Source organism: Meles meles, chromosome 16 (genome assembly GCF_922984935.1).
Source record: "Meles meles chromosome 16, mMelMel3.1 paternal haplotype, whole genome shotgun sequence".
NCBI lineage: Eukaryota > Metazoa > Chordata > Mammalia > Carnivora > Mustelidae > Meles > Meles meles.
The window spans coordinates 68,686,443-68,710,515 of NC_060081.1; the positions used below are offsets into that span (position 1 = coordinate 68,686,443).

The following is a 24,073-nucleotide window of genomic DNA, read 5'->3' on the forward strand; positions in this document are numbered from 1 at the left end:
CACACACTTTGGCCTTCGCACAAAGCACCAATCTTCCACGCTTAGCCTTGGCATAAATTGTTCTAGCTGCCGAATTCTCTCCCGTACTTCTCTTTGCTTGGCCAACACCGCTTCATCTTTCGGTTCTCAGAGTGGGCGTCACCTCCTCCAGGCAGGCTTCCTGCTTAATCTGCTTTGCCTTCCTCTATGAATGCACTTGCATCTCACTCTCTTTTCTGCTTCCCTCTAGATGGAGAGCTTCGGGAGGGTGGGGATAGTGTCTGTTTCTCATAATTCAATCATCAGACAATTGTGGAGCTGGGATATCCCTCAGATTCTGGATTCAGAACAGGGATTCTGGAGCCAGCCTCCCTGGATTCATACACCAGCTCCCCTATTTACTGGCTGTGCTAGATACCCACTAAGACGCCCCCACCCCATGGAGTGGTCGAATCTGGTACGCCTGCCTTTGCGTAGTACCTTTTTCTTGAGTGAGGTTTGGACCTAATGACTTGCTTGGAATAAACCCAGTACAGCAAGAATGATGGGCTATCATTTCCGAGGACGGGTTATAAAGAACTGGAGGCTTCAGTCTTGGACACCCTCTCCTGCTTGAGGGAAGCCAGCTGCCGTGTAGTGAACTGTGCTACGGGGACAGCCGCATGCCAAGGAGCTGATATCCCGGCCAGGAGCCAGGAGGCCTGAGGCACCAAGCTTAATGGTGGCTGGATTCCTGACCTCCAGAAACAGAGATAAAAAATGTTGATTGTGTTAAGCTGTTAGGTTTTGATCTAATTTATCATACAGCAGTGGGTGACTCCATACTGATAGGGTGATCTGGGGCAAGTTACTTGACCTGTGTCTCAGTTTCTATGTCTGTAAAATGGGGTTAATAATCACACCTATCGGGGCATCTGGGTGGCTCAGTGGGTTAAGCCTCTGCCTTCGGCTCAGGTCATGATCCCGGGGTCCTGAGATCAAGTCCCGCATCGGGCTCTCTGCTCGGCAGGGAGCCTGCTTCCCTCTCTCTCTCTCTCTGCCTGCTGCTCTGCCTACTTGTGATCTCTCTCTGTCAAATTAATAAATAAAACCTTTAAAAAAATAATCACACCTCTCTTGTCAGGTTGTTGTACAGACTAAAGGAGTTAGTACTTAGGACAGCGCCTGGTATACAGTGAATGCTATATCCGTGTAGCTATTATCATATTCTCAGCACTCTGGAGCTGCCTAGTGAGCACGGAACAGAAGTAAACATGGTAAGAATAATAGTCACTGTTCATTGCTCTCTAGGCATGACGTTCCGGTTCTCAAGATGGCACTCAAGGCCCTTTATGCCTCCTCTGACTTCTGCCAGCTTCACGGCTGGAGTGCTAGCTGCAGTGTTCAGCCTATCCCATTTCTTCTCATCCTTACAGCATCCCTGTGAGGTACGGACTATTTTATGATACACGTGGGGACCTGGGTACGGAGAAGTTAAGTAACATGCCTAAGGTTACACAGCCAGAATGTAATTAAATTAAACGTTGAGTCCAGGAATGTCTGGCTTCTGGTTCAGCCTATCTGCATGTCCTCAGTGCTTCCCACAGGCCCGGCCCAAAGGAGACAGTAGGTACCTGGCTGGTCCTGAAGGGATGCCTGCTTGCCCGGATGAATATTGCCCCTTCCCCTGCCTCCCATTTGTCGGGGGGAAAAGCAGCAAAAGAACTCCCCCTTGCCAAGAGACGTGGAGAGCGATGTCTACCCCAGGGGACGGGCCGGCCAACGAGCCTGGGCATCAGCCCAACGACCCTGCTCAGTGGCCTGCTTTCTAGGGGAGGAGGCGGCCCCGGGAGCCAGCAGGGAGAGCTGCCCATTAGCCCTAATTAGCAGCCCGTCTGGAAAAGAGCTGGGGCTGAAATTAAGATGCTGTCAGTGGGTCCCAGCTGGGTCGTAGCAGAGTGGCAGCTGCAACATTTCCGGAGCCTGAGCTTGAAACACTCAGCTGGGAAGACTTCTCTGCCTGATTCCACCTGAACCCAGTGGCCCCTGGGAAGCCGCCAGACCCTGTCCTGGTCAGGCAATGATCACGGAGACTCCCTCATCCACGGGAGGACTCGCAAAGCCCCTGCCACTCTATTGTCTCCTCCCACAGTGCCGGGAGATGGTACCTTTTTACCCATTTTGCAGAAGAAGAAACAGAGGCCCCGAGAGTTCTAATGATATGCCCAAGGCCACACAGCTAGGAAGTGGTAGAGTTTCAGGGAACCCTTGAACATGTGCCCGTCCAAGGCTGGGGGTGAATGGCAAGGAGAGGCCCCGAAATATGCTTACTGGGGCTTGGGTGTGGGTCGTCGCCAGGAGGACAGGGGACAGTGACTGGGCTCCAAGTCACTCTCTTTGACTCCATCCTCTTCTCCCGTGCCAGGACAGGGCAGAAGTCCTTGTGCCACCCCCTTGTGGGGAAGAGACAGTAATGTGAGTAGCAGAGGTGGGGTGGGTTTGGGGCTTGGGCGGCTGGGGAAATGGGATGGAAGAGCAGGAAAATCAAGCATCAAGAAAGCTCCAGCCTGCCTCCAAATCTCCACTTCCTCTTTTAAGGCACTAAGAATAAACCAGGATTTAAAAATCAAACTAAAAAAAAAAAAAATGACAAAACCCCTAAAGCGGTCTTCCAAGAAATCGATGGCTATGCTCTGTGCAGCAGGTGTGTGGTGGGGGTGGGGTGGGGAAAGGGGCACAGGGGGAGGGGCAAGCCCTGATGGACAGCAGGCGGGGCTGTGTGGTAGGAGCTGGGCCACCCTGTGTTGTTGGTACTGTTATTCATAATAATAACAGGTACCGTGTGGAGGGCTTAGTGTGGGCTGATACTTGCTGAGTGCTTTGTAAAGAGAAATTTTTCCCCTTTTGCAATTAACTTTGTCAGGATGGGTACGTATTAGTCCTTTCTTTTCTGTTTTATAGTTGGAAACACCAGGTCCAGAGGGAAAAGACTCTTGTCTTCATGACAAGTGAGGAAGGGGAGTGAGATTTCAGGTCCAACCTGGGTAGTGTCCTGAAATTTGTGTGTGTCTTAGCTACGGGGGCCAGGAGCGCCCTATCAGCTCTGAGGGAGTCCACGATTTCATCTCGAAGAATGACTTTGATCTTTTCCTAGGAGTAATAGGTTTGAAAGGGGAGAGAAGGGAGTAGGATCCTGGCTGCCTGGGAAGCTTGTGGTGGGGTTTCCTGGAGGGGAGGCGGGGGCCTCACAGGGGGGCCTGTACCTGACCCACCACAGAATTCGACCTTGACTGGTTTCCCCTGACCCTGGGGCCTCCTCCGTCCTCCCAGATCTAGACCAGGGTTTTGCAAACTACCACCTGTGGCTGGTCCTTGTCTGTACTTGCCAAGAAAGGTCTACGCCCACCGGCGTGGTCTGTGTTCACACTACCATGGCACTGAGGAGCAGTTATCAGATACGGCATGGCTCCCAAGGTGGAAAATGTTTACTATCTGATCTGGCCCTTTACAGGAAAAGTTTGTCAACCCTCGACCTAGACAGTATAATAATCCCCTTTTAGATCTCAGAATTTTAGACTATCAGAACTGAAAGCAGCTGTAGAGTATATTCTGTCTAACCGAGGCACAGAGTGGGTCAGGGGTTCACCCAAAGACACACAGCCAATAGTGAAAGAACCAAGGTTTGCAAGAACCCTCCTCAGCTCTTGTGTTGGGCCCCAGTGGTGGCCAGGTGGGTCAGTCCCAGGAAACCCTGACAGCCAGGACCTATAAACAGCATTAAATAACACTGAACTACCACCTGGTGAGAGAGGGGGGTTCCTTCTCAGCTCTCATTCCTTCTCTGACCGGATCAGAGAAAGGATGGGCCAGGCACTGGCCTGTCTAGGGCACCTAATTCTCAGTAACTTGCCTTTGTTATAAAGCGTGAGACAGATTGAAGGAGTCTGTGGGCTGTGATGTCAGAGTAGGCCGTGATAATAGCGTTTTACTCGAGTGTGTTTGTTTTTACGTCTCCATCTATGTCCTGTGTTACTGTTTTTCCATTTAATGCATTGACGAACGTTTTGCTTTCTAAATAAAATTAAGAATAAAAAGGGGGTCATTGGAAGAACACGATTCAGTAAATAATAGTCCAGGTGATACTTGGATATGGCAGAAATCATGAATATGGTATTCGAATGGCTGAAATGGGGAAAACCCGGATCGATTCAGTATTTCTAGAGCCAAAGCTCCAAGGTTCTGAGATTTAACAGCAGAATCTCGTTTCAAAGCGGAGGTAGGGCGGCTGTGCAAGGAGGTGCAGGCTGGCCACTGCACAAGGTTGCCAGGCCCTCCCCTGGACGAAGGGGGTTGCTTTTTCTAACTCACAGGAAGGTGTGCTGTGGGCTAGCAGACCCCCCCACCAGGCTCCATCACCCCTGACTTCTGACTTGATGTACTCCCGGCTCTGGGAGACAGCCAGGTGACTGACAGAGGTCAGAGGTTCGATGTTGCTGAGAGAGAGAGGTTGTTCTTTGTTGCCACGCGGTCAGCGCTGTCTGCAGTGAGAGTGCTCTCACCCCAAGCTGCTGTGTGGCAATGACCTTGGTGGTACTGGGTGACTTGGCTTCAGGGGCTGCCAGCTGCCATCCACAGGAGCCAGGCTCTGGAGTCAGATCAGTTTGGGGTCAGATGCTGACTGCCATGTCCTTGCAGTGTGACTTTAAGCAACTTCCCTCGCCTCTCTGAGCTCATTTCCTCAACTGTGAAACGGGGCTCCTTAGTGATGGTCCTGACTCCTAGGGTGGCCCTGAGGGTCTAGATCAAGTGGTATGAGGGGCAGGTGGCCTGAAGTACATGTGGAATGCACGGCAGGTGGACCGAGTGCTCCCCATCTGGGGGTGGCCCTCTAGGAGGTACTGGACAGTCAGCTCTGCCGGGGGTCATGGCTAGAGTGGCACAAAGCTGACATCTGCAGAGAGTCTGGGCTGAGGACTAGAGCTGGTGTACCTCCGCCTCGGCTCAGCTGCTCACCCTGCTGCCAAGCCGAGTTGATGGCAACGGGCTCCCCAGCCTGTAGGCAGCTACTGACGTTTTTATGGGCAGATCACAGGTAATGAGCTTTCCCTCCAGTACCTGGGGGTATTCTAGAAAATGGTATTCGAATTGGAGAGTGGGAGCAGGGAGAGTAGGGCCGGGGGGGTGAGAGGCCTTCCCTGCCTCTGCCCATCTCCATCCCCACCCCATCCCCAGTGCAAAGGAGAGAATCAGGTGAAGCCATTAGGCTCACATCGGGGCCCAGAACCACTAGGGGTGGGGCAGTAGGTGGGCTTGTCTTCTGTTTCAAGATTACTTCATATTGAACTCTTGTCTTGGGGGCTGATTGCCTGGAATTACAGATGGCAGTGACTTTCCTCCAAAGGTCATCCTTTCTTTCATCCATCCATCCATCCATCCATCCATCCATTCTTCCTTCCTTCCATCCACCCATCCATCCATCCACCCATTCACCATCCACCAACTATCCACCCATCCATCCATCTACCATCCACCATCCATCCACATTCCATCCTCCATCCATCTACCCACCCACCATCCATTCACCATCCAACTACCCACCCACTTGTCCATCCAACAGACAGTTATGGAACATTCTCTTTGGCTGGGCACTGGGTAAGTTCTGAGGATAAGGTAGTAGGGTGGCCAACAGGGCAAAGAGGAAGTTCCTGTTCTTCCCTTTCACTCATTTATTCATCTACTCAAAGGATATTTATTGAGCTCCTGTCATGATCCAGGCACCCTGGCTAATGGAGATACAGTGATGACTAACAAGGACACAGTTCCTATGCTTGGGGCATTGGTGAGGATGTCTACCCAAGGCTTTGGAGATGTACACTGATGGGTACTCCTGAAAATATAGATGATAGGCTGGAAAAGCCACTGGTGAATCTTGGTGGTGCCCCAAAGTCACTGACAGTGTCCTCAGGGGATTGATGCTAAGCATTGTTGCACTCCCAAGGACATTGGTAATGACCATGGATGGAGCTCTTATCGTAGAAGGGGCGGGGTACTGGTGCTGAGCCCCAGTGGTGCTCTTGGTGACATTCACAATGAGCCCGGCAAGGGCTCAGTCTTTGCTTCTGCTGGAGATCTCAGTTCACCTTCCCCATTTTGGCCTCCTTTTCCCCAATCAGTGACAGCTCCTGCAGGAAGACAGACCTTGGGATGACCCTGTGGTCCACACCGTGATGTGATGGTGGTCATCCCACCGCGTCCCCCCACTGGCAGGCCGGGCTCCCCAGCCGGAGGCCAATTGATCCCCTTGCCTGGGGTTCTCTCTGTGGCTAGAATGTCATTTTCCACAGAAAAATCCTCTTTCTTACAATTACTGAGAATTACTTATAAAGGGAGAGAGAGTGTGCGTATTGATTACCACCCCCGAGAAGCTCAGGAATCATTTAGAGTAGATTAACCTAACTTTCTTTTGCCTTTTGGGAAGTTGGACTGTAAGTTATTTAAGGAGATTAATCAGCTCATCAGAGAACCAGACAATTTTCCCGCCTCTTCTGTTCTTTCTGGGCTACCTGGGACCATGTCATTTTCACTTTGCCTTTGAAAGATCTTTTTCCCACCACGCTGCGTGCATTTCCACCATTACTGCCCAGGTCAGTTAAGCGGGGTCCTCTGTGGGCTCCTCTTTGGGGGAAAAGGTAGGCACATCTCTGGCTGTCATTTGTTCATCCGAACGGCCCTATTGCCCAGACCCCATCTGGGCACAACCTCAAGAGGGGCCTGGGCCACCCCAGGCAAGTCTCCGTCATCCAAGCCCTGCTCTGCAGCTGTCGCATAGGAACGGTCCAACCACTCCATTTCTAGCGGCTTTTCTGTGAGGCTCTCACATCAATTCTGCAGCTGTCAGTCCTCCCCATCCACACCCCTGAGTTTCCAGGTGCAGCTCGGGCCTTCCCCCTCCCTTCCAGGAAGCCATCTCAGACTGTACCATCATGCTCAGAGAGATGGAGAGGAGGGGAGGTGAGAGGAGAGTAAGGGAACCAGAGAGAGGCAGCGGAGAAGACAAGACAGGAAGGAGGAAAAGCGTAAACGCAGGGGGCCGGGGTGGGATTCAACATCCGCCCGACTCCGCTGCACACCTGATGTCTTCGCCCCGTGCAGGCAGAAAAAGCGTGGGTATGGATGGAGCCAGACAGGCCAGAGTTCAGATACCAGCTCCCCCTTTCCTGGCTGTGTGACCTTGAGCAAGTCACTTCACCTCTCTGAGCTTTAGGTCCCTCATTTAAATGAGACGATAGCAGTTCCTACCTCCTAGGCTTTCCGATCCCAAAAGAGGTCATGTATGTAACATGCTTAGAACAAAGTCTGGCACTTAGCAGGTGCTCGACTGATAGGAAGCAGCTGTCTCCAGACCCCAGACCTGATGAAGAGACCCCCAGTGGACCATCTGTGAAGACTTGCTGTGTGGTCTGGAACTTTGTCTCTGTCTTGGGGAACCCCCATTCCTACTCCTCATCCCCCTGTCCCCAGGTAGATGCTGATGGGGCCCGCCAGTGCCCCTGGGTCTCTGGGAGGAGAGGCTGAGAGTCTCAGCTCCTGGGGCCTGGGCTGGGAAGCAGCTCCTTTTCAGAACACTGCAGGCCCTCGCTGCCCCCTCTCTGCCATTTCTCTCCTTTTCCGGGAAAAAAAGTTTGAAGTCGAATGGGTCCCGAGGTGGGATATTTTCCAAATGTCAGTGCAATCTGTGGTACATTACGGCTAAATGTGATCATCTCAGTGCCGGGCTCTGAATGTCAGCCCACCGGCCCGGGTGGAGTGACAAACAGCAGACTGAGAGCCCAGTTGCGCTGGTAGGAGTGGGGGTGGGCTGAGGCAGGGGCTGGGCTCCCCCCTCTCCTTGGCAATCACCCCAGGTGGTGAGGGAACGAGGCCATTTTGGGGTTCCACTGGCAGGGACGTGGGTCTCCATGGGACGTGCAGAGGGCTGGCGAGGTGGCCCTTGTGTTTTGTGCATGGGTGTGTGTGGCCTGCCCCCGCAGTTCTCCGCCTGGACACTGGCTCGTTGTCATTGCGTGTCGGTGTCACCCCTCAGCCACCCTGGGAGCGCGTTCACTGAGGAGAGGCTGAGGTCTGTGTGTGGCTGTGTTTGTGTGTCCTCCCTCTCGAGGGGTCACTGTCTGTCGGTCTGTGTGTTCAAACTCAGAAGACGAACTCGGGGAGAGAGGGAGGTACACGTTATCTCCCCAACGGTGCACGAAGCCGTGTGTATCGGGGTGGAAACAGACACTGGCTATCCCACGGTGTCTTTTCTGTGCTGTGTACACTCTCCTCTGTGTCTCCACACTCCAATTGTGAGTGTTTCTGTGTATATGTGATAGTGTGTGTGTATGCAGTCTTAGGATTTCAGTGTGTACGTGTGTGTGCATGTGTGTGTCTAGGTTTGCAAATCTCCCCTCAACTACAGAGGTAGAGGGGCGGGGGCTCTCGGCTTTGCTGCCCTCCTGTTGGGGCGCCGTGATGGCCGCCTGCTCTGCAGAGCCTGTGATTGGCGGGGCGGGATGGGGATTAAATTGCCTCCAATTACTAGGGAGTGAGTGGTGAGCTGTGAGGCCACAGGGATGCTGGGTGCATGCCAGGATCTGCCAACCACAACGGGATTAAAAAGTCCTGTGTATGCAGACAGCCTGTGTGTGTGTGTGTGTGTGTGTGTGTGTGCGCCCGTGCACGCGGGGGCCCGCGAATGCCTCTGTCCTTGTGTTTTGTGTCTTTGTGAGTGGGTGTATGGGCTTATGAGAACGCACACAAACAGATGTGTGCGATGTGTGATTGCGAGGTCACGGATGTGTCCCTGGGCATCCGTCTCCACACAGCTGTCATGGTGCCTGTGTGGGTGTGCTAGCACGCGGCTGTGTGTCTGGGGCATGTGTGTAAGTTGTGGTGTGTACCAGTGCGTGTCTCCAAGGCTCTGAGCAGGTGCATAAGATTAAGATGCGTAAGAGTCTGCGTGTGTCTTTGTGTGTGCGGGTTCTGCATGAGTGTCTTTGTGTGCCTTGGTGTATATGGGTGGGTGTCTGAGGTTTTCTCTGAATGGAAGGAGAGAGAGAGTGTGTGTGTGTGTGTGTGTGTGTGTGTGGTTAAATGTGAGGTTCTGAGTGAATCAGTGGCTATGAAGGAAGAACACTAGAGGAAACTCTACCCCGTTCTAGTTGGCCTCGGGCTCCCAAGGCCTCCTCCCTCAGACTGCACAAGCCTACACCAGAGGGCAGAGGACACACATAGCCCCAGGAAGGGAGCCCAGTGAGGGGCCTGTGGTGACAGTTGCTGCTGAGCCTGGGATGGGAGATGTCCCCTTAAAATGTGTGTGTTGCTGTCCTAACCGGCAGTACTGAGAATGTGACCTTGTTCGGAAATAGGGTCATTGCAGATGTGATTGGTCAGATGAGGTCCCACTGGAGTTGGGAGGGGCCCTCGTCCTCCGTGACTGGTGTCCTCAGAAGGGGAAATCTGGACGAGAGACACAGAGAGGGAAGACAGTATGAAGGGACAGGGGAGAAGGCAGCGCACAGAAGGAAGCGGGGAGAGAGCCTGACTCTCACACACCTTCTCTCCCAGTTCTCCCAAGGAACCACCCCTGACACCCGCATTTCAGCCTTCCCTCCTCCAGGACTGTGAAATAATAAAACTACTCGACTTCTGGTCCCTTGTTGCTGCGGCGCTACCAAACCGAGGCGGGGGACCTGGAAGGTTAAAAGTGCTTCTCCTTCCAGCCTCTTCTGCTCCCAGAAGACCCATTTCACAGGCTTCTCTGCAGTCCTCAGCTGGCCGGCACATCTTCATTCTGCCCATGGGATCCAGCTCGGAGAACTCAGCCCCAAGGCGTCTTTTATCCGCCCTTCCTCTGGGCTAGATAACGCTGCCTCTCTGCCAACCCCTCTGCTGTCCTGGGTTCTTAGCTTCCTCCAGCCTCTCCTGGTAAGGCTGGGCTTTATCACCTTTCCAGGGGGAAGCACATCTTCTCTCCATCCCCCCCCCCCCCCACTCCCACCTGGCTCTGTGTTCTGCATACAGGAGGTGCCCACTAGAGGTCTTGGCAAAGGACTCCAGGCTTGCAGCCTCTTTCTGGGCTTGGAGTGGAAAGAGGACTCATCCCCACTGCTCACTCACCCACATGAAGCCTCGTGTCTATGTTCTGACAGCTGTTAATTTTGTTCTTACTCTGTGCCATGGCTGAACTGGGCACGGGTGTGGATCACTTTGTCCTTTAGACAACCCTGTGAGTAGTTACTATTTTCAGCCCCATTTTCCAAGGGAGAAATTGAACACAGAGAGGGGAAATAAACGGTCTAAGATCACACCTTAGAATTCTTAATGTTAGATCGGGAAAGAACTTTAGGGATCATTTAAGTTACCCCTCTCCCCTGTCCCCATTTTACGACTGGAGAAACTGAGGTCCAGATGGGTCTTCTTCCTCCATACATGTTTGAGGCTTTCTCAAGTTCACCCAGACCCTCTGATCCCATGACTGTGCACTCTGCTCAGAGCTCCCTTGTTCTAATGGCTCTCACTATCCTGGAGATGAGGGTGACCTGTAGAGCTCATGAGCCCCTCCTTTTCCTGAGCACCAGTCCTGAATTTCCACATCTGGTGCATATGGCCTGCAGACCCCTCAAACTCGACAGACTTCCCATGACCCCAGATCCTAGGCTTCTCCTGAGTTCCCTGGCCCATTACAGCTCTACTGTTCTTATCCCTCAAGCTTGACCTTGATGTTGACGTTGGACCTTCTCTATCCCCCATCCCTATATACCCACCCACTCCTACTGGGTCTTCCTCTTAAAGATTTCCCAAATAGATTGTTGCTGGCCCAGATTCACCCTCAGTCTCTCTCACTGAAATTCCTGTGTCAGGTACTTGTATCTGCTAGAATTAGACTTGGCTGCTCAGGACAGAAAAACAAATTAACAGTGACTCCAACAATTAGAAGTTTATTTCTCTCTCATGGAATCCAGGCAGTTTAGGACTGGAAAGGTGACCCCATGAAGTTGAAAGGACCCAAGTCTCCTTCTAGCTCATTATTTGGCTATCCCTGAGGTACAGCCTTTGTCCTCATGGTCCAAGGTAGCTGCTTGAGCTCCAGCCATTTCAGCTGTGTTCACCCAGCAGAAAGGAGGAAGAGCAAGAAAAAAAGGCAAAGGGCGTTGGTCAAGAGTCTTTTGAGGAGGTGTGAGGAGGTTCCCAGAAGCTGGCGTGTAACAATTCTGCTTGGATTATACTGACTACAATTTAGTTCACACAAAACACGGTTGTGATGGAGGCCAGGAAATGTGATCCTTGTGATAGATGGCCATGCCCAGCTAAAAACTGGGGATTCTTTGATTAAAGAGGAAGGCGAGACTGTGACCTCCTTATCTCTTCACAGGTCTCCCTCTCTCTTCTCTCACCCTCTAACCTACCTTGGACACAGCAGCCAGGTGCTAATCTATAGGGGTGCCTGGGTGGCTCAGTGAGTTACGCCTCTGCCTTCGGCTCAGGTAATGATATCAGGGTTCTGGGATCAAGCCCACATCAGGCTCTCTGCTCAGCAGGGAGCCTGCTTCCCCCTCTTCCTCTGCCTGCCTCTCTGCCTACTTGTGATCCCTCTCTCTGTCAAATAAATAAATAAAAATCTTAAAAAAAAAAGATGCTAATCTGTAATAGGGTTGCCAGATTTGGTGAATAAAAATACAAGATTCCCAGTTCAATGTGAATTTCAGATAAACAATGACTAAGTGTTTTAGTGTAACTGTGTCCTGTGCAATATTTAGAACACAATAATGCTAAAATAGTTATTTGGTATTTATCTGAAATTCATATTGAACTGGGTACCCTGTATTTTATCTGTCAGCCCTAAGTACCTTTCATGATTCTCCACTGTTCTCTGGAAAAGGCCTAAGCTTGTTGGAGGGGTTTTCTGGGTCCCTCTACCTGCCCTGCCCAGCCCAGTGTTTCCTGGACAAGCCCTGCACCGGTACTGTGTCTCCAAGCCTTCTAGTCTTTGCTTAAGTTGTTTCATTGGCCTGGAAGCAATTCTCCATCCTTGAAGCCCCGTGCTTTCAGGAGGAACCACGGCCTCCGTGTTTCTGTGTTCCTGTGACACGGGGTGAGAGATATTTGATGGATGAAATAAGTCCAAGGCTGCACAGGAAACAGAGGGTGAGGTTGGAGAGGCCGCCTGGACTCGTGACCCTCTCTCCAGTGCTCTCTGCACCCTGGCTGGCTCGTGCGGGCCCAGAGCTGGGATTCCTCTCATGGGCTTTCGTTCCCTGCGAACATGGCGCCCCCAGCACACAGGGGGTTAAGCCAGCCTTGGAGTTGGGCGCTGGAGCCCATGGAGTCCTTTCTGACAATAAAGCTAATGAATCCCTCCTTGCCGGTTTCTCTTGCACAATAACATTTAATCATCATTTGCACAGCAGATGAGAAGTTTGCGGCAGATGCAATTCTGCATGAGTGGCGATTTCTGTGTGCGGGCACTATTCCTGCTGTCCCCAGCGCACCTGACCATCCAGGACCGGGGCAGGCTGCACTCTAGCGGGGGATGTGTGCACCCGCGTGCCAGGGCTCGGACCCCACGCACGAGTGGGAGACTTGCTTCAGAGGCACATGTTTGTGTCTGTGCATGCTTGTGTGTGGAGCCAGGCTCGTGTGGCGTGGCCGGTGTGTGAACCAAGCTGGGCCTGCCTAAAGGTACAAGTGACCAGAGGTGCTCAGGTGCCCGAGGACTGAGGTCCGGAAGTGGACGTATGCACACGTAGGCAGGCAGATGTGGGGAAGTATATAGCATTGTTTTGCTTTTCTTTCTTCCTTCCTTCCTTTCTCTCTCTCTTTTGAGAGAGAGAGAGAGAAAGAGAGAGGGGAGGGGCAGAGGGAGAGAGAGACAGAATCCCAAGCAGGTCCCACACTCCATGCAGAGCCTGATGCAGGGCTCATTCCCATGACCCTGAGATCATGATCTGAGCTGATACCAAGCGTTGGATGCTTAACCGACTGAGCCACCCAAGTGCCCCCACTTGGTGTAGTTCTGCATGCTTGTTGGAGGATGCCTTGCTGTTCAGAAGCTCATGATTGAGCCTGTTTATTACGTCCTCACGTGCTCATGCGTGCAAACAGGTCTATAGGCATTACGCCCTAGAATTTAGGGTTTGTAACTGACTGTTCCTGAGGCTACACATGCTTTCCCACGCAAGCAGGCCACTGTGCAAACGGCAGCATGAATGTGTGCGTGGGGCTAGGGGGTCGTGTGCAGAAACACATCTGAGGGGAGACCCGTACACGCTGGGTAACTGCAGGGGTGTGTCACGAATGTGCGTGTGTGCATGCTTACATGGGAAGATGGGAGCGCATCAGTGGACACATGTACACATGCATGTAAGCAAACACACCTGTGGAAGGTATGTGCCTGTTGCATGTACACATGAGTGCACACTTGAGAGCTTGCCTCCAGTACACTTGGAGGGTGGGGCATGTGACCACATTTGCAGAGTGGCCACTATGCCCTGTGCACATGGCTGTGAACATGCCTGGGTCCGCACTGTGCACCCTGGTTGGAGCACATCTGAGGGTCCAAACGTGCAGGCATCCCGTGCTGGCGTGAGCACGTGGCCACACGCGTGGTCCCACATGCACACACTGAAGCGTAAACCCTCTTCCCTCAGAGTGAGGGCTGACAGGGTTACATTTTCTAAAGGCTCAGCGGCCAGCGACAGAGCTGGCCCGAGAGCGCTTGCTGGCAGGAGGTAAGTGGAACTGCTGATTCGTGACCTGGGGGTGGGCAGCGATGACGGCTGGCTGACGGATGCGGGCGCTGAGCCGCCCCCTGTGACAGCAGCTGGCTCTCTCGGCTGCCTGAATCAGGAGGTGGGAGGTGAGTTCTTGACCCGTGTGCTCGGCGCTGGCTTCCCACTTCCCCCGTGCGTGCCCACAGTCACATGCAGACACACGCCCCTCGGTACACACCGGAGATGCAGACCTGGGCTGGGTCGGCCGCCTCAGCCCTGCAGCCACCTTGCTCCCCAGCTCAGCCATCTGTCTGCAGTGCCCCGAAACTCTGCTCAGAATCTGAGTCGTCCTGGTCCTGTGCGAACTCGTGGGGTGGTGTGTGTGCAATGACCCGCCCTCACGAGCTCTGTGCCCTCGAACGAGCCTCTTCTCATCTGTGAGCCCTGGATCCCTCATCCGTAAAATAGAGGCAAACATGTAACAGCTTAAAATTAAACAACGCAACTTCTGTAAAGGGCTAAACACAGTAAACACAGAGTCTTACCTCCATGGGTTTTACCTGTGCTGGTGATAATTACACGCAGGGCTTAGAACAGTGCCTGGCATGTGGCAAGGGCTCGCTAAGTGGGCTGTTACCATCATCACCATTACCGTCGTCATTGCTGTCATTAATATCCCTGGCTCTAAAACTGCTGGCCAATTATACGCCACTTCTTGCTCATGACCCTGAATCCTCCTTTATCCCGCGACGATGACGGTGATGGAGACAATGACAGTAAAGGGGAATTCTTTTCATTTTCCCTGATGCCTTGAAAAGAGGTCAGACATGGTAAGAGAAAGGCTCATTGCTTTCTGAGCATCTTGGTAGAGATGGGTGTGGCCAATTAGAGCCTGGAGCTGGGGGAGTCTGGGGTGGCCATGCTCTCCGCTCCGCACGGGGAGAGGATTTGGAGGTCCTGGGGGGAATTTGGTGGGAACCCACGAGACAGATGGCCAGAGGCTGCGTACTCCACAACAAGACCCTTCTCTGTGACCCAGACTGTCAGAACAGTAGCTCACAAACTGCTTGCCATTCTGGGCATCCATGGACACCTTGTGATGCCCAGTACAGGGGCCGGACTCACTGGATTTCACTCTTGAGCTGGCTCAGGGCCCATTGGGGACCCAGGAGTCGGAAGCAGAGGGGACTGAGAGAGCATTGCCTTTCCCCCCATGCCCCACTTTAGAATGAGAAGAAATCGTGGGAAGGCTTGAGGACTCCTACAGGCCGGAGAACACGGCAGTGAGCAGAGGACAGGCTCTCCCGGGCCACATCAGATGGCCACATCAGCCCAGGCCACGAGTCCAGTCCTTCCTGTGTGCCCAGCACTGTGTGTGCTGCTGATGTGGGAGGTGCGGAGGGCCAGAGCACTTCTGTGAACTCCTGGCCCCTCTCTTTACCAGCTATTTGATCTCGGGCAGGGAACTCAACCTTTTTGTGCTCAGTTCATCGCCCATAAAAGGAGGGCTTCTTATTGGGTGGTTGTGGGATTAGGTGAGTTAGTTCACGTGACAATTTGGAGCCATGCCTGGTGCGTGGGAGATGCTCAGTAAGTAGCAGGCATCCGCGGTCATCCCTACATTTTATCCTCGCTACCACCCTGTGGAACAGGTGTTCTAAGTATGTGCACTTTCTGGATGAGAATACAGAAGCACAGAGAGGGACAATAACATGTCCGAAGTCACACAGCTGGTAAACAGAATAGAGCCAGGGGCTCAGAAGGTGAATTTGGATGAATGATGTTCTTTATTTCTGGCAGGATCTTTAACTCTGTGTGACCGTGGGAAGGTCATTCCCCATGTGTGGGATTTGGAAGATGCTTAAGGATGCCTGTGACTCCATGTTTGTACGTCCCTCTGGACACATAACCGACCGCAACCTCTTTCTCGGCAGGGTCAGAATCTGTCAAGGCAACCGGCACACGTGGAGAGAACAGAGACTTGGAATTAGGGATCCTGTGTAGTCCCGGCTCTGTCCTAGACTAGCTGGGTGACCTTGAGCCAGTCACTTCACTCCTCTGGATCTCAGCTTCCCCTCTACAATGGAGAGAGCAAAAACCAATCGGAGAAATGTTGCTGGGATTCTGTATGGGACAGCTGAGCACTTGCAATGAGAGAGGGGATCGCATGTGTCCTCAGGGGTCCCCGAGTTACCATGCCCACTGGTAGAAGAGATCGATACAGGAACATGGACCAAGCATCCCACATGGAACGAGGGTCCCAATGTCACCCTCTTTGGGACTACCTCGCTCGGCCCATATACCTGCTGTTCAGAGACATGCTCAAGTGCAGCAAAGCATTCAGTTCCTTGGCCTGGCCGTTAAGTGCTTTCTCCACCTGCCTCCAGCCCGCCTTCCCTGCCTCACATCTCGCCATCACTCCACCCAGTGATTCAGCGCCTGGGACCACACACAGTCCCTGAAGCCACCACATGCTTCTGGCCTCTCCTCCCCCCTCCCCCACCCCACTTGCAGATGCTTTTGTCTCTGCTTCGAATGCTCGTGCCTGCTTGGTCATCTCATACATCGTATTCTTCAAGATGCAGTTGGAGTCACCGCCTCTGGGAAGCCCGCCACAAATTATTCAATCTTCCTTCAGTGTTTTCAGGACCTTGTTCTGTTAGTTCTGCTATGAGTCTTATCAAGGGCATCATTATTGGCTGCTTCTGCCCACCAAACCTGGCCCGCTGGGACCTTGAATTGCTGGAAGGCAGGAAGTACTTATGACCTGTGTAAACTTGGGTGAGTCACTACCTGCTGGGCCTCAGTTTCCTCACCTGTGAAGTGAAGCTGACAGTGCCTAATTTAGATGAAATACAGGGAAGGCACTCATAATACATAATGACCATCTCCGGGTCTGTCACAGTGGACCTTGGCAGATGTGGAGGGAATCAATGAATGGTTCCTGGGAGATTAAAAAAAAAAAAAAGAAAAGGCTAATGAGGATCCATTGAGCATTTTCAATGCGTCAGGAAGGCACTGGGATCAGAGCTTAATAGGCATTAACTCCTTTAAGCCTCTTAACAACCCTTTAAGGGAAGGACTATCATTAGCCCCGTTATACAGATGAGTAAACTAAGGCTTGAGCAGTTGAGGACCTTGATGAAGGCTGCCTACCTAGCAGGAGCTGGAATTCATGGCTGATCAATGCCAAATGAATGACTCACTTGGGGGTGGGTTGGGCTGGGAGGATAACTATCCTTTATCTTGTCATCAACAGGTTTTAGAGCTGGAGGCTTTTAAAGATAACTTAGCCTTGAAGTTCCTAACTTGGAGGGGGTGGGGCATGGATAGGGAGACTGATAGGCTCTTGGACCAAACAGATAAGGTCCCTATCACACCTATTGGCTTCCAGCCCCTCCATCTCCTGCCAACCCTCCTACGTCACCCCAGTCCCAGAGCTGCCCAGCTTGTCCTCTCTTGGCACCTCCACTGGGGGGTCCTCTCCCATCCCCCCGAGACTCCAGAAGGGTCCATAGTCACTGGGAATATCCCTACCCCCTACTCTGGGCAGAGCCGAGAGTTGGGGCCATTTCCTTCTCCGTTGGAGATGTTGGGAGAAGGGGGACAGCCCGGCCGGTGGGCTTCTAATAATGACAAAGATAACAATAGTATCAAAGGCTAACATTTATTGAACACCTACTATGTGCCAGGCACTGTCCTAACCACATGACACATATGACTGCTTTTTATCCTCACAACTCTTCGAGGTAGGTTCTGTTATGAGCCTCATGTAACACACGAGGGAACGGAGGCCCAGAGAAGTGAGGTGACTTGCCCAAGGCCAGGCAGCTGGGAAGTCAGTGCCAGAGGCTACACCGTTCTGGCTAGGTGTCCTTGGACAGGCCAGAGCCACTTCTCCGGGAGGCCTTCTCCATCTGTTACCTGCTGGGCCCCACCTCGTGGTTCCTGTGACGACTAAGATGGTCTCTCTAGAGTGTCCCAGCACACAGTAGGCGCTTAGTAAATGAACAGCCTTCCTTCTCTCTTAACTCTGAAGGCGAGACCTGGGAGGGGGGGTCATCTCAGCAGCACCCTCCCTTCAGGGTTCTTCCCCCAGCCAGGAGTGAGTAACCCACCCCTTCTCCGCACAGCAACGCGGCGCCAACTCCCCCTCTATCCCGAGAGCCACGTAGTGCCCGGTCTCGCTGCACGTTTAATGATGTTGCTGGTAATTCCTGCAAGTCTGGGCAAAAGCTGCACCACCCCCCTAGGCGGGGCGTGGCGGGGGATCCGGGAGTCCATCCCCTGACGAGTCTCCCCTCCTGTCTGGCTGCCCTGGGAGGGTGTGAGGGCTGGGGAAGGGGATGAACCCGGGAAATGCTTCGTCCTGGGGCCCCGTCGGGCCCTGGGTGGGCCGGGAGGCGCGCGTCCCGACGGCAGGGCCGGTGGAGGGCTAGGAGGCTTGGGCCTCGTCGTCCGCGCGGTGGCCGGCGTAGAGCGCGGCCAGGGGCCGGAAGCGCGGGCCCCAGCCGCTGAGATAGGCGAAGTCCTGCTCGGAGCCCGACGAGCCGCTGTGCAGCGAGCTGAGCGAGGCGGCCGGCGAGTCCGCGCCCTCGAAGGCGTAGGTCTGGAAGGCGTCGTAGGGCGGCACCGACAGGTCCCCGTCCGCCAGCGCCACCTTGCGGCTGATGAAGTCCCTGAACACCGAGAAGTCCGGCTCGGGGCTCGGTGGCCCCTGCGGGAGCGAGTGGCGCTCCGAGGGCAGGCGGGCCTGCGGGGGGCTGCCTGCGCCCCCGCTCCCGCCCGGGCCCCCGCCACCGCCGACCCCGTCGCCGCCCTTGAGCTCGCCGCCGAAGTCGTAGAGGCTCCGCAGCGCGGACATGTCGTAGGCCTCCGTGTCCTGCTCGCCGCCACCCTCGTCGTTGTATTTGATGACGTTGTCCCGCATGTCCTCGTCCTCGTCTGAGCTCAGGTGGCTCTTGTGGTGGCGTCTGAGGGTGAGGATCAGCAGTACCAGCACTGCGGGGAAGACAGAAGGGGCGAGTGAGGGCCGAGGCCCGTCCAGGACATTCCGGGGACCCCCGCCCCCTTCACACAGCCACGCCGGCCCAGCCTAACCGCTGATGCAAATTTCCTAGATTTCTGTGCAAAAAGACATTTCCTACAGTCAGAACTGCACTGGCTCTATGGATAGATAGTGAGCTACCCATCTTGGGAGGTGTGCAAATCGAGGCTAGACCACCGTGCTGCGCCGGCAGCACAGATGGCAGTGTGAAGAGATTTCATGGGTGCTGGGGTCCCTGCCCCCGCAAGCTCCAGGCCAGGTTCAGTGCCTTCACCTCCAAGTTCCCCTGGTGAGGAGTTCTTCTCTCTGTCCCCCGGCTTCTCAGAGCGCAATTGCTGGACCACCACCAGCAGCATCTCCTGGGAACTTGCTAGAAATGTGGCTTCTCGGATCCTGTCCTAGATCTCCTGGTGGTCTGTCTTGACGGAGCCTCCAAGAGATGCCCAGGCAGCTCAGGTTTGTGAACCACAGCTTCTCCCACCCCTAAACGCACACTCTAAACTCCCCCTGGGGACCCCGGGAGTGTTCCCCTAGGTCGGCGACCGGCAGGCAGTTAAGCCTTTGAAGCGTTCTTACTGAGTGAATGACTGACTGAAGAAGTGGATGGAGACGTGGTGAGTATAAGGATGAAGAATGAGAGCATTGCTCTTTCTTTGCTTTCTGCGCTTGACTTCCGGGACTCCACATTCTCTCCTCCTCCAGCCTCGCTAACCCTCATTCTCTGCCTTCCAAGCGGCTTTTCCTCGCCTGTCCGACCCCTTAACGTCAACCATCCTTGGATTCGGTCCACGGCCCGGTATCCACACCGCTCTGCGGGTGCTACCCTGCAGTCCACCTGGGGGCTGACCACGCCCACGTCTCAGCCTCCTCTCGGACTGACTTCTCCCCTGAAATCTAGATCATCCGTCCAGTTTCCTCCTCATCAAGTCCTCTGGGCCGACCAAGAGAATCCCACATTGAACACGTCCAAACTTGAAATAATCTTCTCCCTTCCCTACTCTGTCTCCCCCATCTCCGTGATGGCAACCCTAACTTTCCAGTTACTCAGGGCTTTGTGGGGATTTTTGTTCGCGGATGGATCCCAGTGCCCACAGTGGTTCAGTACGAGGGCTGGTGGGAACTCGCTGGACAGATAAATAAGGAGCTGATGAACCATTGAGAGAATTAAATGGGTAGGTGAGTGGGTGGATGGAGAGACACGTGCTGGGGACCATGCCAGGCCCTGGGTTCTTCTTGTTGCTCCTAATACATCTCCCACCGGGCCAGCGGCCAGAGCCAGCTGCTAGGGCCAAGGGGCCGGGTTCCAGCCCAAGACCTAACAAGGTGGCACATGACAGGGAAGGAGGTGGGGCCCGGGAACAGGTCTGGAGGGAGGGAAGGTGTCAGGAGAGAAGTGGAAAAGATGGATGGACAGCTTCCGGAGCCGAAGCTGGGAGCTGCGGAGGGGGATGCCCGAGAGAGCAGATGGTGGGGAGTGCGGGCCGCGGGCAACAGATGTGCCCGGCCTGATCAGCGATTCCGCCCGTCACCTTTAGAGCACTGATGTGCACTTTCTTCGTTTGTGGGCAATTAGGCAGAAATTTGTTTGCACTGCCTTGGAAAATGAAACCGCTGTAAAGTGCACCCTCTGGAAAAAGAGTTTCTGAGCCATGGGCTGGGGAGGAGGGGAAGGGGGGCCCAGAACTCGCAGCTGGGAGAAGCCTGCCCCAGGCCTCTGCAGGGACCCGGGGAGGTGCGGCTCGGCCACTGGCAGGTTCTCGGTGGGGTGCGCAGTGGCCAGCACGCCAGGGGCAGGGGGCAGGCAGCTGACATCGCCCAGGGAATGGAGCAGAACTGTTCTCTGCAATCTGGACCATACTCGGGGTCCCCGAGCTCTGACTGATTGCTAAAATCCAGCAGCCAGAGCTGAGGTGAGGCCTTTCTGCTGTGACAGGGGGACGTGGCACAATGGCCACTGGAATCCAGTTCCTAGAACTTGACCTCTTCACTGGTGACACTTTGTGGGTTCGACCGGCTTCTGATGGGGTAGCTGCCAGGGTAGGTGTTAACTCCCCAAATGTCTTAAGATTTTGCCCGGACTGCCCCCAGGGTCTTCCCCAGCTGAGAGTCATAGCTGCTGGTGTAGTTAAAGGGAACACAAGGGGAGGAGGCCTGATTTCAAGCCAGAAGATTACGTACCCTTAAGCAAGCCACTCCACCCCCGTGAGCCTCACTGTGGTCCTCTAAAAAATGGGGATGATACACCTGGCTACAGGTTGTGAGGGTCACAAGATCCCTTTTTTACTAAAAGGACTTTACTAAAAGTCCTCCATAGAGCATAGAACAGAACAGTGGACATGAGAGAATTTTCTTAATTTTGTTTTTAAAAACCTTAGGGGGTGCGGGGCGCCTGGGTGGTTCAGTGGATTAAGCCTCTGCCTTCGGCTCAGGTCATGATCTCAGGGTCCTGGGATTGAGCCCCACATCGGGCTCTCTGCTCAGTGGGGAGCCTGCTCTCTCCTCTCTTGCTGCCTGCCTCTCTGCCTGCTTGTGATCTCTGTCTGTCAAATAAATAAATAGAATCTTAAAAAACAACAACAACAACAAAAACCTTAGGGGGTGTCTGGGCTGTGTGGAGGGCCGCCAGCACACAAGGGGTCTCAGGTGGGGTTGACGCTCCCTGAGTGGCAGTGGGGCTGCTCCGTCCTTAGGAGACTTGTCCTGGGACCTGCCCCGCAAAGCTTGGGCATCATTTGGGCCAACCTTCCTGGTGGAAGAGGGAAGCTGAGGCCCCATGGGTGTTACCAGGGCCCCGGGGGAAGGCCAGTGGGCAGGGGGGGTGGCTCCAGGGGGGACTCACCGACTAGGATGAGGACACAGACCAGGAGGGCGATGAGGGCGCCGGGGCTGAGGGTGGCGGCCATGACGAAGGCCGTGGTGTTGCAGGACTGGATGGCGCCCGAGCTGTCGCAGCCACAGATGCGGATGGTGAGCGTGCCCGTGCTGCTCAGCGTGGGCGGCCCGCTGTCCACCACCAGGATGGGCAGGAAGAACACGTCCTGCTCCTGCCGGTTGAAGCCCAGGTGCTGCGTGTGCACCGCAGCCGTGTTGTCTGCTCCGGAAAGAGGGGGTGGCGTGTGACGGCCCGGACCAGTCTCCCCTAGCCCGGCCACCTCCTGAGGCCACCTCGCAGTTTGCCTCCCTCTGCCCCAAGCTCCTGCCTCCCGGGTGACCCAAGGCTCTACTCGCCCATCTCTGCAGCTTCTGCACCCAGCTGCCTGAGGATCTTGTTCCCAGCCCTGGAGCCCATGGTTCTGTCCTTATCTGTCACAAGATGCTATTCCCAGCTGCCTCAAGATTCTGTTTTCAGCTATTCCAAGGTTTTGTCCCCAGCTGTGCCAAGGTCCTGTCCCCAGCTATGTTAATATTTTTCCTCATTCTCCTCATTCCTTCTTTTGTTCCACCACAGCTGCCCAATGCACCCTGACCCCAGGGTCCCGGGGTCCTTGGGTTGTGGCTTCCTGGGCCCTGATAAGTCCTGGGTGACAGAGAAGACTGGAAGTGTCTTCTCTGGCACCTGGCTTTGGCTGAGGGGGGGCTTTCTGTCGGGAATGTAAGAGGCTGAGCCAGGAGGGCTGGGAGCATGGCTCCTGGGGCTGATGGGGGACCCGAGCGCACCGAGGTCTCCTTTCTACATGTGCAATCAGAAAGGACAGTGAACTAACACAAGTCAGACTCACTACACCACTTCAGCCAGTTGCTGGGAATGCCAGGCAGGACTCAGGTAGTTCTCTGTTCTCAGAGCATGGGCTTCCGCGATAGGTGGTGCCCACTTGCCCTGCTGTTCCTGCCTCTCCCACCGTGTCCTGTATGGGTCAGGCCGTCCGTGAGCCTCCGTCACGTTGATGGCTGACAGTGTGGCGGCTCGGATTCAGAGCCGCTACCCTTCACAGCCAGCTTCGCACAAGGTTTCCCTCCTGGGTTCTGTTCCTGCACGCACAGCCTTCTGGCTAATCTCTCTGACCTCAGACTTTGGCAGTCTGGGTCCCTTCCCGGGTTCTGTGGCCCCCATCAATCCAATTCAGTGCCTGGTCTCCCCTAATCGTGGACACAGTGCAGGAGAAAAGAGCTGACCTGTGACCTTGAACACATCTGTCAGGCGAACTAGAGGTCTAGCTCAAACAAGACTGGTCACGGGTTGAAGCTCATGTGATGGTATCATGCGGTTTCATGATGTTATTCTAGCTACTTTTACGCACATTTGAAAATCTCCATTAAAATGCTAAAAAAAAAAAAATTATGCCAAGTCAATCCTTTATGAGCTTGGGAGCTCACTTAGCTTCTCTGGACCTCAGTTTTCTCATCTGTAACTGAGGAAAAAGTAGCACATCGGTGTGAGGATTCCATGGTGAAATTCATGCCTAACGCTTTGAATCGGTCCCAGGCCCTGGAAATTCTCCATAAATGCCGGCTGTGCATTCCACCCCAGTTTCCCTGCGCTGCGCCCTGGGCCTGTTCTCCGCGTCGGCTGCCCTGCCCCAACTCACCACGTTCCCACTAGCGGGAACACCGTCCCTGCCTTCCCGCCTGGGCAAATTCCTCGTCTGTCATGCTCCAGCTAAATGTCACCTCCTTTCTGTGCTTCCCAGGGAAGGAGGGATTTGTGGTGTCCCCCTCCCTGCCCTGACTATGCGGGTGCCACGCACACTTCTACTGGAGTACTTGTCACATTGCGTTAGGTGAGCGTGTGCCCGTCTCTGCCCTGGCACTGAGCCAGACCTAAAGAATGACACTTGAATGAATTGCAACTATTGGGGTAACTGGTGGTCCCGGGTCAGCTGCTCCAGCTCTGGCTTCCACTCCAGCCTGCCTGTCAAAGGGTAAATCAACCCTGGCTGTGAAGATATCTGCCCTCCGGAGGGAAGGAAAGGAGACTCAAGGGCAAGATGGGGGAAGGGAATGACGTGGGACTCCTCTGCACTCACTGCGTGCTTTCCATACATCAAGGACCGTGTGGATGCTTTAAATATACAGTAATGTTTAATTGTCCCAACCACCAATAGTTGTGACATTATTTCTATTTTATACACATAGAGATTGAGGTTCAGAGAGAGGTGACTTGTCTGTGTTTATCCAGTGAAAAGGTGACATAGTTATTTTTCCCATCCACCCATCAAATCATCCATCTATCCATCCCTTATCCATCCATTTACCTATCCTCCATCCACCCATCCATGCATCCACCTATCCATCCTCCATTCACCTATCCAATCCAACCTCCGCCCATCCATCCGTCCCTACATCCATCCATCCACCCATTCACCCATCCATCCACCCATAT

At 54.0% G+C, this 24,073-nt stretch overlaps 1 protein-coding gene across 2 annotated transcripts in view; it reads right to left on the reverse strand.

The window, feature by feature from the left end:
• Positions 1 to 17,360: 17,360 nt before the first annotated feature.
• The window catches only part of CDH22 (cadherin 22), a 121,094-nt gene continuing 114,381 nt past the window's right edge, over positions 17,361 to 24,073 (reverse strand). For both annotated transcript variants that reach the window (XM_045980174.1, XM_045980175.1), the window contains 2 exons: positions 21,593 to 21,844; positions 17,361 to 18,707 (listed from right to left, as the gene is read on the reverse strand). In XM_045980174.1, coding sequence (XP_045836130.1) covers positions 18,142 to 18,707; positions 21,593 to 21,844 — 818 coding nt within the window. In that variant the 3' untranslated portion in view covers positions 17,361 to 18,141. The remainder of the gene's footprint in view (positions 18,708 to 21,592; positions 21,845 to 24,073) is intronic.